This window comes from Octopus sinensis, linkage group LG2 (assembly GCF_006345805.1).
Source record: "Octopus sinensis linkage group LG2, ASM634580v1, whole genome shotgun sequence".
NCBI lineage: Eukaryota > Metazoa > Mollusca > Cephalopoda > Octopoda > Octopodidae > Octopus > Octopus sinensis.
Window position 1 is genome coordinate 135,426,919 of NC_042998.1, and position 16,192 is coordinate 135,443,110.

The 16,192-nt window shown below is 36.0% G+C and overlaps 1 protein-coding gene across 2 annotated transcripts in view; it reads right to left on the bottom strand.

Moving 5' to 3' along the window:
• Positions 1-510: 510 nt before the first annotated feature.
• The window catches only part of LOC115232454 (cysteine-rich venom protein TEL1), a 59,994-nt gene continuing 44,312 nt past the window's right edge, over positions 511-16,192 (bottom strand). For both annotated transcript variants that reach the window (XM_036499518.1, XM_029802334.2), the window contains exons 3-9: positions 11,571-11,647; positions 10,724-10,877; positions 7,745-7,863; positions 7,421-7,518; positions 5,814-5,846; positions 3,056-3,182; positions 511-780 (exon numbers count right to left, since the gene is read on the bottom strand). In XM_036499518.1, coding sequence (XP_036355411.1) covers positions 759-780; positions 3,056-3,182; positions 5,814-5,846; positions 7,421-7,518; positions 7,745-7,863; positions 10,724-10,877; positions 11,571-11,647 — 630 coding nt within the window. In that variant the 3' untranslated portion in view covers positions 511-758. The remainder of the gene's footprint in view (positions 781-3,055; positions 3,183-5,813; positions 5,847-7,420; positions 7,519-7,744; positions 7,864-10,723; positions 10,878-11,570; positions 11,648-16,192) is intronic.

Here is a 16,192-nt window from a genome sequence, read left to right on the forward strand (position 1 = left end):
AAAGATTCCATGTTAGCTCTATGTAACTTGATGTGTTGGTAGTCAAAAGATCTGCACATTATGCAATTCTTTTCTTCAAGCACTTGGTCTTTAAAAGACAAAGACCTTTATTTCAGCAATTGCCTGCCAGCTCTTTTCATTTCATACTTATTACTTTTACTTTGCACAGTGTCAAAGAGAGGTGAGGTAAGTGATTTTGATGAGTCTTGAGAAATGCAAAACCCATGTTGGCTGATTCCTCATTCTCAGCTTTTGAATATTCTGTGAGATATTCACAAATTTATTAACGATATCATATATGGTTTACAAGTGCACATATACTCAAAATGATGCTGAGTTGGTACTTTTGTTAATATACAAACATATACATGCTCACACACACACAATACAAGAGCAATGGAATAAGTATAAGACAAAGTACCGAGATTAAATTAAATGACTTTTCAATGCAGCATCCCATCCTGGATACAGTTCAGTGATGAAGATCAATAAAAGAATAAAAAGATCAACTTGAAATAATAGAAAAAATTCAGTATCAATATTACTTTTATTTGATAATTATTTTGTTTGACATTTGATGTTTTGGCAGACAATGAGATGTTAAGAATGTGTTTTGATGAGTATGTTATGGGTTCAATTTCAAATTAATCCAGTCAAAGCAGTTTGTTCACTTGCTATATTCTCACTGGGTTTCTTCAAGCTATGTATTTCACTGGGTTATTTCTAGCTGTATATTGTCTGTCCTCGTGGAATATTCATTAAAACAAACACATATATGAACTGAAAAATAAACATATAGTTTGTTAACACTTCTTCTTGTTTTATAGACAATTCACTATATTATACATAAATGATAACACACTACTTACTTCATCTGAGCACACCACACTAAATTATAACATACCAGATTTATTATATTTATTATATCAATGGTAACATACCAATAACTTCATCTTAATACACAATATTATACTATAACATACCGTACTATACTATACTATACCCTAGCACATTATCGTATCTCACAATATAACATTTTAACCAGACAGACATAGCAGCCAAATCTTATACAAATCACATTCTACTGTTCGGAGAAAAGAAAGGACACAATGGGTAATGTAGTTCCCTTATAACTGAGAGGTCATGGCTGGAATGCTTTTAAACATAGGTCTGTTTAAGCAACAATAATACAAAGCAGAACTTCCACTGTTGCTACTACTGCTTTTACTTCTGTTGTAGTTACAATTTCATGGAATACAGGTAGTTAAATTATTGATGTGTCACACAACACTTATGTGCAAGACTATTGAGAGCTAGAGCTCCAAATTCATAAACTGCCATTGGTACTGTGCTGTGTGCATAGTAAAGATGTCTGACACTTGCATGCAGAGTTAACTCAGCTTTAAATAAATGCAACAAACTTAGTAGTCTCACCAATTGGTTAAGATTTCTTCAAGTTAGTTGTTGCAGAGTTTGGAGATTTATGTAAGGTTGGAAAAGTTGTGCAGCAGAATCAGGAAAATGATGGGTGGATATAAATGTGATTTCATATGTATATAAGGCTCTTTGATTGTATTATGGAGCTGTCAGAAGGTTGTATAGACATAGAATGAAAAGAAATGGTGAGAAAAATAGATCCTTGGGTATTTTATTTGGGAAATTTCAGGTTTGGAAGTGTTGTTCTTGTACATTACATAGGCTTGGTGCCCTGACAAATAGTGGGCTAAACAGTGTTTTGTATCGTTTCTTATGACATTGAGTATCTTTTTGTATGAGTGGATTGTGAGAAATAGAATTAAAAGCTTCTGATGTTGATGGTACTTAGAATGGCATGTAGAGTAAAGAAAGGCTGTGAGCATGTCAGACAAATTGCCTAATGGTATTTCTTCCAACTTATTACTTTCTCATTTCAAATTTGACTGGAGCCAACTTTGCCTTTCACCCCTTCAGGGTCAGTAAAATAAAGTACTTGTGAAGTACTGGAGTCAATGGTATTGACTAACGCATCTCAAAATTGCTGGCCTTGTGCAAAAATTTAAAATCAACATTAATATTATTATTATTATTACGTGAGAGACCAATACATGCTATCAAAGGGACACTGGGGTACAAATATATGAAACCCAATATACTCAGCATGACTACCCATCTGATAAAGGTACACCAGGCACATACATCACAACCATATATGTGCAATATGGTGATTTTATATCAAGGTAAACTGTGCATGACCTTGCAGATGGAGCCTGGATAGAATTTTTTTCAAGTCAAGTAGCCCATCCCACTCAAAAGGTCTCTGAATAGGATTTGTGTATGGATGATGAACGAGACACCTATATTTCCATAGGTGAATTATTCAAACCCTAAAGAATCCCTCTCAGCATATAGCTATGATGCTACCCTACTACTCCTGCTCATGATAAGAGATGCATATATAGTCAGCCACTAAGGGACGTACTCAACTGGTTAAGGTCCAGCAACTGACTAGTGAATCTGTGGTATTGAGCAGAATATTTGCTGTAGCCCATCTGTTGCACCAAGACAAAACATGATAAGACTTCCAATCAGTTAAGATCAGAAGCCATGAGAGCCACTGCCTGGTACTGCATCAGGGCATTTATTATTATTATTATTATTATTGTTATTATTATTGTTGTTGTTGTTGTTATTATTATTATTGTTATTATTATTGTTGTTGTTGTTGTTATTATTATTATTGTTATTATTATTGTTGTTGTTGTTGTTATTATTATTATTGTTATTGTTGTTGTTGTTGTTGTTGTTGTTGTTGTTGTTGTTGTTGTTGTTGGTATTATTATTATTATTATTATTATTATTATTATTATTATTATTATCATCATCATTGTATCCATCAATGTCTTGAGCCCTTGTGACAAATGAAAAAATATCATTATCAATGTTATTATTATTAGCATGCAAAATAAGAAAAAAAAACCCTCAGCAGTAAGTCTCCATCAAAGACTATTTCAATATATAAAATGGGCTAATTTAGATGAGGTAAAACTTAAAGAAACAAAACATTTTGATTACTTACTCACAAGTGGCGCCACAATTAAGTGCCATATAATTGAAGTAAGCTGTATCAGGTATACAGAACTGGCGATCCCAATTTTGGCAACAGGGGTCCTTGTCAGAACGGCAAAGTGTGAAATTAAAGGGTCCTAAACATAAAAGTTATACTTGTTTCATTTAAGAAAATATTAAATTTTAGTTAAATTTTACAAGAATATAATTGTAGTGATGTAACTTCTAAAGAGAGCACAAAGATCTGCCACCTGAAGAGGGGATATATTGATCTAGACCAGCACTGGTACAATCAGAAACGTGGCTCAGTGTTGGACTCATGATCATAAGATTGTAGTTTTGATTCCTGGACCTGGCTATGCATTGTGTTTTTGAGCAAAAACATTCCATTTCATGTTGCTCCAGTCCACTCAGCTGGCAAAAACGAGTAATTCTGTTATGGCCTGATGTCCCATCCAGTGGGGGAGTGTATGCACCATGGAATCTGGAAAACTGGTCCTATGAGTCTATATGACTTGGGAAGGATCTTTATCCTTTATCCTCCTTTTAAAACACATTTTCAGCATCATTATGTAGATCATCATCATCATCATTGTTTAACGTCCGTTTTCCATGCTAGCATGGGTTGGACGGTTTGACCGGGGTCTGGGAAGCCAAGATGCTGCACCAGGCTCCAGTCTGATCTGGCAGTGTTTCTACAGCTCGATGCCCTTCCTAACGCCAACCACTCCGTGAGTGTAGTGGGTGCTTTTTATGTGCCAGGGGAGGCTGGCAGTGGCCACGATCGGTTGGTGCTTTTTACGTGCCACTGGCACAGCGTGCCTAGTTTAGCAAGCACAGAGTAAGATGTGCTTAGCTGAAGAGATCTAGTAGAGTGAAATATGTCTCATTTTGTCAATCATACTTGTCAAACTCAGATTTCAATAATATTTGCATTATTCTAATGTATTCTTAATACTTATTAGAATTTTTACTCATGCTATAATGCATCTAATTTGATTGCTTACACCATCATCATCATCATAACATCTACATTTTCATACTTGCATGGGTCAGACAAAATTTGTTGAGGCAGATTTACTATGTCTGGATGCTTGTCCTGTTGCCAAGCTTCACCCGTTTCCAAGCAAGGTGATATTTTCCTCTATGGTTGGACATGTTTTCATGAAATTTTGAAAACAAATGACACCACTTATATGATAGTGACACTTGTTTACAAGTATTGCACAATGTCAAGGCAAGGAGTTACAAACACAGAAACACACACACACACATGCACGTGCACATGTGCATACACATACACACACACACACATCCTGGTTAACATCTATGAACTACAGTGGCATGGGTTTTATATATATATACACACACGCACATATGTTTATGTATGTATGTATGTATATGCATGCATGAATGCATGTATGTATGTATGATGAGCTTCTTTCAATTCTGCCAAATTCACTCATAAGGCTTTGGTCAACTTGAGGCTATAGCAGAAAACACTTGTCCAAGGTGTTGATTACTGTGATTAAAACCTAAAAGAAAACCCTACATGGTTGGGAAGTAAATTTCTTAACCACAAAGCCATGCCTGTTTCTACGTGTGTGTGTGTGTGCTTGTGATATCCTTCATTGGTGTGGGTGCTAGTGTCACATAAAAGGCACTGATGCTGGCACCACTGAAAAGGCACTAGTCTTGGTGCCACATAAAAAGCATCCAGTACACTTTGCAAAGTGGATGGTGTTAGGGAGGGCATCCAACTGTAGAAACCAAGCTAAAACAGACTATGGAACCTGGTGCAGCCCCTAGATATGACAGTTCCCATCAAACTGTCCAACCCACACCAGTATGGAAAACGGACATTAAATGTTGATGATGATGATGATAGATGAAGTTATTTCTCAAATAATAATAAATGAGTTTTAGGCATGTAAAAAGCACCAATCCGATCATGGCCGTTGCCAGCCTCGCCTGGCACCTGTGCCAGTCGCACGTAATAAGAACCCACTACACTCTCGGAGTGGTTGGCGTTAGGAAGGGCAACCAGCTGTAGAAACACTGCCAGATCAGACTGGAGCCTGGTGCAGCCTTCTGGCGTCCCAGATCCCCGGTCGAACTGTCCAACCCATGCTAGCATGGAGAACAGACGTTAAATGATGATGATGATGATGATGATGAATATAAGTATATTTACCAGGCGTAGGCATTGTTCTGCGCTAAGAAGTTTGCTCCCCAACCACATGGTTTTCGGTTTAGTCCAACCTTGTGTAACACCTTGGGCTAGTGTCTTCTGTTATAGCCATGAATTGATCAAAGCTATGTGAGCGAATTTCATAAATAGAAACTGAAAGAAGCCTGTTTTATATATGTATACATGGTCTGATCAATAAGTATCTGGACTGTTGCTATAGTAACAAAGTTAACATGTGCAAAGTGAAGCTGCTTGGCACAGATTGACCTTGAACTGTGGTGTACATGTGCACTAGGTTTTAACATTCTAACTCACTTCTGCTTTTTAGGGTATTAGTATGGTATTATCCATTATATGGATAATACCATCCTAAATTCTGGTGCCTCAACTTAGGTACCATATTCATCTGAATCTATATATACATATATAAACAAAAAGGACATCTACCAAAAGAAAATTCACAAATTTTGTCCAACCCATGAAAGCATGGAATAGTGAATGTTAAAACAATGATGCTGATGATCATGATGTTTCCTCATCTCATTGAATTATTATTTAACTATAAAATCAAACTCACGGCAGTCAGGTTCCAGTCCTGGGTCACAATATTCTGGAAATTAAATGATAATAAAAAATTAATATTACTGAGTTTCCATTTATTATAATCATAATAATAATTATTATTATTGTGATGAGAGTAGTGTCAAAGAGATACTGGAGTAAAATATATGAAACCCAGTTTGCCCATCATGACTACCTGTTTGATAAGGGTACACCAAGGACATGCATCATAATCATATGTGTGCAACATGGTGATCTCATATCAAGATAAACAGTGCATAACCTTGCAGGTGGGCCCAGTTAGAATTTTCTTCAGGTTGAGTAGCCAATCTCACTCAAAAGGTCCCTGAATAAGGGTTTTTTAAGGATGTTGAATGAAACACCCATGTTTCCACAGATGAATTATCCAAACCCCAAAGAATTCCTTTCATCACATGGCTATGATGCTTCCCCACTACTTCTGCTTATGATCAGAGATTCACATATCGTCAGCCACAAAGGGACATGCTCAACTGGTTAAAGTCCAGCAACTGACTAGCAAATCTGTGATATTGAGCAGAATATCTGCTGTAGCCCATCTGTTGCACCAAGACAATACATGATAATACTTCCTATCAGTTAAGGCCAGAATCCATGAGAGCCACTGCCTGGTACTGCATTAGGGCATTTATTATTATTATTATTATTATTATTATGTCGAAGTCGACTTTACTTTTCATCCTTTTGGGGTTGATAAAATAAGTACCAGTTGAACACTGGGGTCAATGTAATCAGCTCATACCCTCCCCCAAAACTGCTGGCCTTGTGGTAAAATTTGAAACCATTATTATTATTACTATCATTATCATTACTAAGGCAGTGAGCTGGAAAAATCGTTAGCACACTGGGCAAAATACTTAGCAGCATTTACATTCTGAGTTCAAATTCCATCTAGGTCAACTTTGCCTTTCAGCCTTTTGAGGTCACTGAAATAAGTACCAGTCAAGTACTGTGGTCAAAGTTATTGACTAACTCCCCAGAACTGGAGGCTTCTAGTACAAATAATAATAATAATAATAATAATAATAATATAATAATAATAATAATTACTATTAAGGTGGTGAACTGGCAGAACTGTTAACATGCTGAGCAAAATGCTTAGCGGCATTTCATCTGTCTTAATGTTCCGAGTTTAAATTTGCCTTTCATCCTTTGGGGGTTGATGAAATAAGTACCAATTGAGCACTTTGGTTGATGTAATTAACTAGCCCCCTCCCCTAAATTTCAGGCCTTGTGCCCATTGTAGAAGGGATTATTATTATTATTATTATTATTATTATTATTATCATCATCATCATTATTAATGTTGTTGTTGTTTTATTTATTATTCTGAGACAGAAGGAATATAACCTATAAACTTCCTAGATTCTCTTAGACTGGAAGATGGTAATGATTGAATGAGGTAATATTATTAATGATCTTATTGAAGAGACAGATGGAATTGCCATATCAATAGATGGACATAAAATGACAGCTAGTCAAAAGTTGTAAGATGTTGATAAATGAAATTTTGCCTAACAGGCACATGGCCTATTGATACAAAAATAATATTTAGGTACAGAAAATGTTATACTGCATACTTACTACATTGATTTTGTAAACAGCGAGTTCCTGGACTTAAGTTGCAAAGCTCACATGCCTCATAAGTTGATGGAAAGAATGGGTGTTCTGGATAATTTCCACTGAGAAAGATAAACTGACATCAAACTAAGAAATCGAATTGAATATCAATTATAGTTAGCTTGCTCCTTTTTTTTTTTTATGTCTCTATTTTATGTAATCTTCCAGTTACATAAAATAAGGAATAAGGAAAAAATAAATTGAATAGGCAATTAGAATATGTATAAAATATTTAGAAAATTATGCAGAACACTTATTGAAAGGAGAGAAAATTGTTATTTTCCTTACGGTGGGGAATAATCACATACATATATCCACCATTGTTTTTTTGTGGTACCATCAGAAAATTGAAGACTATCACAGAACTGTTGACCACAACCAACTTTATTAGTTTCATACCATATTAACTGCAATAAAGAACTGAGTATTAAAAAAAAACCTTTATTTGGAGCATTTGCAAATTAGTGAAGTTTTTCTTAAAAGATTTCAAAAGTTGGATTTAATATTTATGCACTTTCACTGCTAAACTTACTTCAGCAAAAAAAAAAAAAATGTTCATTAATGAAGGGCCCTGATCCAAGCATTAGATATCCCCTTCTCTTCATAATGCACATACTTAATGCATAAATATTATTGTCCATAGCATAAGGAAAAAAAAAAAATAACCTTGTAGAAGTAAGGAATAAGTATAAAACCCATAGATTTTCTTCTTATTCCCTATTTCTTCTTTTCTTTTTCTGATTTTTTAGTGTCTTATTTTCATTGTATACTTTCATTGGAGCAACCTGGCTGAATTCTCTCTGTCTTGTTTGTGTACAATGTTTTAGTTTGGTATTTTTAATTGTATTGAGAGTAAACTAAATTATATATGTATATATATATGTGCAGTGTGATGGTGCTATTTTCTGTATGTTGTATATATGTGAAGCATGGATGGATGCAGGTGTAGCTGTGTGGTTAAGAAGCTTGCTTCCCAGCCACATGGACTAAGATTTGGTTCCACTGCAAGACATCTTGGACAAATATCTTTTACTATAGCCCCAAGCAAACCAAAGCCTTGTGAGGTAGAGTTGCCAAATCGAAACTGAAAAAAGCCCATTACATATGAATATATATATATGTGTATGTATGAATATATGCATCAGTGTATGTATATTTGTTCCTCCCCATCTTGACATTGCATGAGAGCTGTAAGTGAATGCCACTGTCATACGAGCTGTATCATTTATTCCCAAAATTCATTGTAAATATGTTTGACCATGGGGAAATAACATCTTTCTTGGAAACAAATGAGGGTTGGTGACAAGAATAATATCCAATCATAGAAAATCTGACCTGTGCAAAAGTAAATGATGATGATGATGAAGCAATGATGAAACAATGATGATTATCTGTTATCTAGAAATCATCCTTGGCTGATGGAAATCATTAGTGTTTCTTTTTACTTGTTTCAGTCATCAGAATGCAGCCATGCTGGAGCACCACCTTAAGGAATTTTGAGTTGAATGTATCGACCCCAGTACTTACTTTTTAAAAGACTGGTACTTATTCTATTGGTCTCTTTTGCCAAATTGCTAAGTTATAGGGATGCAAACACACCAGCACTGGTTGTCAAGTGGTGGTGGGGAGGACACACACACACACAGATATGACAGGCTTATTTTAGCTTCTGTCTACCAAATCCACTCACAAGGTTTTAGTCAGCCCTAGGCTATAGTAGAAGACACTTGTGCAAGATGCCACACAGTGGGGCTGAACCCCAAACCATGTGGTTGGGAAGCAAGCTTCTTTTATTCATTCAATTGGCCACAAGGGCCTTACAAAGAAAGGAAGCTGCAGGCTGGACATAATGAAATGAAATGATTGACGATATGATAATAGTGAGCGCAACAGCAATGCCTGCCGATTGCTGTTTACCCGAGCACATTGTTCTTTATAAATACAATTTGAGGCAACAAACCTCTTACATCACAAAACATAAAGGAGGCAATTAACCTCTTACAAAAAAAAAAGCCATTATGAAGCAGTAACCTCTTACATAAGTCAAAACTGAGTAATACAATAAATCAATACAAATGTGTCACCAAGGCTCTTACTTCAATTCATTATAAATCTTCCAGCCCGACTAGACTTCTCGCCCGCCTTGGTCAAAAACCTGGACGATGTCAAGTCAGGCCGCTTCAATGCAAAATTGAAAGTGTCCGCTGGGAAGGAGTTCATTATCCTGCACAGATCCGTTTCCCATATGACCTCCGCAGCCACCTGCAAAGGCCATGCAGGACAGAGTTCCCTCCCTTCGGCCTTTCCTTTTAAACTTCTTGATGAAGTTTTCTATTGTCCCTCCCTTATTGAAGAGGACCATAAACTCCTCCTCCACATCATGGGAGGGATCTTCTACCTTCAGTGGCACAATTCTCATGGACGGTACTTGGGGACACGCCGGCAGTGTATCACAAACTGCCAGCAATGTCCTGTTTTTCTTTTTCTTTCCACTTTTTTCCTTGAGCCACGGGAGGGTGGTGTTCCTCTTTGTCCAGCAGATCCTCCCTTCCTCCTGCAGCCTTCGGATCCTTCTGTGGGCAACCATTGTTGCTCACCTTTCGTTTCTTTCCTTTTTTCAAGGAGGTTTCCACCTCCTTGACTTCCTCCCTCTCTTCCTCCACTGAAGGAGCAGGGAGTGGTATTTTGATCAACTCCTCCAGGACCTTATTTTGGTCCTTCGGGCAGTTCTTTTTGATATGTCCCGGCTCCAGGCACAGGTAACACTTGTGGGGTGAGGGTGGGAGGCGTCCCTCAAGCATCACCAGGAAGCAAGCTTCTTACCACATAGTTACTCCTGCATGTTATTGGTGAAATTATTAAAATGCTTGACAAAATACCTTGTGGTATTTGTTCTAGTTCTTTATGTTCTAAGCCCACTTGTAAAGACACTGGCATCAAACTGTATCAGTCCTTGCTTTTCATTTGGACAACATCAGGGGAGAGGAAAGGGGCTGTTGAATGGGTAACTGCAACTCTTACCTTTAAAAAAAAGAAAAGAAAAAAGCTTGCACAGCCCTGTGTCCTGGAGAATTTCCAGTTGCAGACACAGCTAACTTTGACCAATGAAGGCCTTAGAGACGTAGTAGCTTGCATAAGAGAAAAAAGAGACACAGGACAATAGTGACTGGAACTTCTTTGACTACCATTCTGTTGAATTCATTCTAACATGGTGCTAAACAACAAAAACTACCACCATCACCGCCACCACCACTGTCATTGCCTTACCTGTGTATATGCTTCACAGTTTTTACCTTTCTTACAACTATTTGTTGAATAAATATAGTTTGAAGACTGAGACTGGAATATTTCCACTATTTCTTCTGGCTTTAATTTTCCTTGTACTGCAACTGAATTCTGACCAACATTTGTCCCGTTCAGACTGAAATAAAGAAGGTTTTGATGGCCCATGAAAGGCCAACAGAAAATATTGCATTGTTTTAAACGTTTGAACATTTGTTTGTTATTTAGACAAACTGGTTGCTACTTTAGATAAAGGTTTGAATGAGTTCACAGATTCAGTATGCACACCTGCACACACACACACACACACACATGCAGATGTGTTTTTGTGTGTGTGTCTGTGTGTGTATGTGTGTATGTTTGTGCATGTGTATAGATGTGTATACAAACCTGTCGGTGTAAACTGATAAAAGAATTGACTCAAGTGTATGTGTGCATCTGTATGTTGGAGTGTATGTGCATCTGTGTATGCGTGCACATGTACACACAAGTATGTGTGCGTATGACTTTCCCCTTCAAATTTCTAGAATAATGAGGGTGTGTGATTATATCAATATGAGATGAAAATAAAAAGCCACATTCCAACAGAAATACTGTGGAATTTATGTATGACTCAGTTATCTTCCTATATCTGTTTACACCAATGTCCTCTATGCATTTTGCATTTTTTGAGAATAGTGAAACAAGACACAGTATTATTATTGATTTACTCAACTAAAACTCTTGAAGATGATGCTCCAGCTGGCCACAATCCAATTATTGAAACCATTTAAAACATAAAAGAATGAAGATATAAGAAAAAATTAATGTATATGTATACATAAACACTTACAAGAAGAGGTTGCCTGGTCCAAAAACACACCGGTCAGCCTGGCCTTGGGCTAAAGAAGCAAGGGATTCATCCCATTCCTACAAAATGATATTAGGAAATATAATAAGGACCAAGAAAGAACTTTAAAATGGCAATTGATTAAAATTAAATGCAGATATACAACAGGGTGTGCATCAGATCTTTATTAAGTATGATGACAGTCTCACACACCCATGCAGGCTTCCATTTAATTTTCCATCAATTTGTATTTTAAAGTTCCCTCCCTTATCTTCTTTGGCAATAATTGTTGTTACTACTGGTAAGTTTTTTTCTGATTATGTATGTAATGCTGATTAAAATTCTCTTCGGGTCAATACATCAAGCATATTTAGTCCACGATTATATGTTCTTTAAGCAGAAGGTATGGTGAGATACTTCCAATATCTCATCTACTAAATGCCCAGATCTGTTTTCAATATATTTGGATCTGTTCTTCTGTTAAGTTTGGATGTGTTGCCCCCCCCCCAATCTACTTATTTATGTTCAACAAGGAAATTAATTTATCCCATTAGGGAATATACGTGTTCAAATTAATTGTCTTATATACATAGACTCATATGGCCAGTTTCCTCCTAGACAGGATGCTGGTCTGTCAAGAAGGGGATATATGCACCAGAGAATATGGGAAATCAGTGCTATGAGTTTATAGGACTTGAGAAGGATCTTCATCCTTTTAGTCGATCTATATACAGATAAATTCTGAACATGTATGTAAGTGTATGTCTCCTTCCTCATGTATGATACTTTTCCCCTCAGATCAATCTCACCAACCATTGTTAATTCCCCTTCTAACAAACCAAAGGGACACAATTCTTATCACCTTTTCTTCCAAACTTTATTTTTTTAAAAATTTCTTTCTCTTTTATCCATTTTTCATTTTTTCTCTCATTATTTGTTGCTTTCACGCAGGGAGTAGCTATGTTTACTTTGAGTTTGAACGATTGCAGGATGTTAAATATGCTGTACAAGCTCATCCGACCATTGTTCCATCAGATTATGAAACTTATACTTAACATTTAAATCTCGTATATATTAGATCATATAATGTGTGTGTGTGTGTGTGTGTGTGTGTGTGTGTGGTGTGTGTGTGTGTGTGTGTGTGTGTGGTGTGTGTGTGTATGTGTGTGTACAGCAGCCATGTTGGGGCATTGCCTGTGTTATTGCTACTCTTAGTGCAACATTCCGTCTGCATTTGACTTTTGGTGAATGTGTTTGATATCAATACCATCAAGCATGAATCTTCGTATCAATATGTTCACTTGTCTTAGATTTCCGATTCTAGGATATGTATGTATGGATGTATGTATGCACGCACAGATGTACGTAGGCATGCAATGTATGCAACCGTGCATACATGCACGTATGTATGTACGCCTGCATGTATATGTACACGTGTGTATGTATATATATATATATACATACGTATATATGTATACATATACATATATATATACACACACACACACACATACATACAATGTGTATATGTGTATATAGGCATACACACACGCGCGCGCACACACACACACACACACACACACACACACACACACACACACACATGTATATATATGGATCTAGTTAGTTTGGCTGCCAGCATTTCAAAAATTAAAGTTTATCAAAAATGTTAAAATTTGGCGTATTAATATGCTTTTCCAAGCTGATTTGCTGGAGTTATTTCACTTTTTCCACAAGAATGTTTTTAAAAAGTTGTAGAGGTTTAAAGCTTGATTATTTTCACCCAGTCAGAAAACAAGATTTAGAAGATGCCATTTTGTGCGTGACTGCACGTGTTGTCAACATCCTAAAAATGGTACGTATTTTTATATGAAACTGTAAACAAATCAAATTTTACTGAACGCACGTCACAAAACCCCTCATAACTTTTAAAGAATTTAGAATTTTCAGAACATTTTTGCGAATTTGTACTCTACACATGGGAATCCATACGCAAATAAAAAGTTTTAAATGGGTGAGGACGTGATTTAAGGCCTATTTAGCTGTTATTTTTAGCCCATCTCCCGATTGGCTAAAATTACCCAAAATTTCCAAACTTTAATTACTACTTACTCTATGTTTATTGATTTATAGCGGAAATGATTTCCATGTCATTCATTAACCTATAAAAGTGTATCATTACACTGAATATGACATCAATTCGAACAGAAAATGAGGCTGGCAGCTAAACCAATTAGGTCCATATATATATATATATATATATATATATATATATATATATATATATATATATATATATATATATATATATAAATGGTCTATCTAGAAATGCTCTAATATCTACACAGCCTTGGTTTTTTAAATCTTATTACGCCAAAAACTCTTATATATATATATTACAGCACACACAAACATATATATACACAGACATACACACATGCACGTATACATATGGATATATGTATACAGAGAGAGAGAGAGAGAGAGAGAGGAGAGAGAGAGAGAGAGGAAAGAGAGGGAGTGAGAGTGTGTGATGTCTGGTTTTACAAACAAAGCAGAAGTGAGGGCCACCTGTATCCTTATAATGACGATATTACCGTAGATAAAAATGAAACATTATTCCAGTTAGTGAAAAACGTTGATTAATCCCTAGGGTAATGAACAACACTTAATCTTATCTTGCCCATATATACTTTAGCTTATATAATTGGGTTTCACCCTCTTAGGACATCTGTTGCTCCATATTTTAAGTTTGTGTGTTGGATAAAGAGTGAATAAGAGTGAACATTTATAAACATACTTTTTGCTTTCAGACTCGTTGTGAAGTCCGTTTTGTGTTTAAATCATTGTGTTCTATCAACAGAACGAAACTGAACCGTTGATATTGTTAGTTCTTGAGTGGTTTTTATCAAAGTATTTGCTTTTTAGTTCAACTGATTATTGCCGACTTATCAAGGGTATCTAGAAAAGTAAATCAGAGAGAGAGAGAGAGAGAGAGAGAGAGAGAGAGAGAGAGAGAGAGAGAGAGAGAGAGAGAGAGAGAATGGCTTATGTTTTTTTGGGTTACTTTAACCTCCCTAATACTAAATGGTCCACGTTTTCTCGGGAAAGTTGTTGCTTGAACAAAGGACAAGTAGAATGTTAACTTTCTAATGTACTGGGATCAATTCGGTTTGGCTGCCACCATCAATTCTGTTCGAAGTGATTTCATATTCAGTGTAATGATACACTTTTATATGATAATTAATGACGTGGAAGTAATTTTCGCTTTAAATCAATAAACAAAGAGTTTTTGGCAATTAAAGTTCGAAAATGTTTGTAATTTTACCCAATCGTAAGCCACAGACACATTCATGCCTGTTTCGATTGTAAGAAGTGAAACATGAGAACTCTTTTGCCTGCGAGAAAGCACGTGCCTGTTGCCATAGTATCAAGCGAAACCGAGCAGTCTTTGAAAAGCCTTTTATCTGCGAGGAAGAACGTGTTGACAATTTTGACGCAGTGTTCTGTGTGATTATGGCAACAAGCTCCAGTAACTTCGCTTCTATTATGGAAACATTGAAAACAGAGAAGGACATTTTAAAAATTAAAACCGAAAGTTAGAAATACCTTCAGTCAAAAATATTTTGTAATGTGTTGCTTATTGCATGCTTAAATATTTGTTTTTAAGCATATTTTCACTTTTATTTTCAAATATAATATATAAACATGTACATCTTTTGGAAGAATGTCATTTATAAGATTTTGCTGGCAAATTTTTTAATTAACATAGACATTTATTTATATGAAAGAAAATTACTGGAGAACTTTCGTCTAATTCTTCCAAATCTTTCTCCTAAAAATTGTAATGTGTTTATCGCATGTAATATACTGTTTATCGCAATTGTATTAAATGAATATTGAATGAATAAATGCTTGTTTGCTCGTTTCTTATTGTCATCGAGCATTGAGGTGGTTGCCTTGTGTGTTGAAAATAACAGCCAAATAAGACTTTTTGGACAACTCTTTTAAATTAACATTAACATTTATTTACAAGTATATTATTGTACCAAATTAAAAAATTTTTGATAAACCTTAATTTTTGAAATGCTGGCAGCCAAACCGATAAGGTTCGTGTACTGTTCTTAGAACAAGTTATACTTCACCAAACTAGGGACAAAAACATTTTAAATTCCTTCTTCACAAATAACATGGAACTCATCTGTAATGTGAAGATGACACCTTGTAGAAGTTACAATCCATAGGAAACTGTAAATATGGTCCCTACTAGAAGTACACATTACATACATACATGGTGGCTGCCCCCGCGTTATCGAGTATGACCATTGCACGAAGCTTAATCAATGTTGTTATAGTGCAATGCCTGTGCTAGAATTATTTTTAAAGTGAGGAAAAGCTGTGCACTGAGTCAATCTCACTCACTAAGCAACAGCAGCCTTAATCCGAAAAGAAGTCAACATCATCGACAACCACTGAGCCGCAGGTTTTATGTCGGAGTTATCCCAGTTACCTGAGTTACCTTCTCCTAGAAGGATGCCCTAACAAAGGCTAGGAGTCCTTCACTCCCAATGGTTTAACCGCGCGATCGGGTATTCAGTCCGATTATTTCTATGTCCCCGCGCATG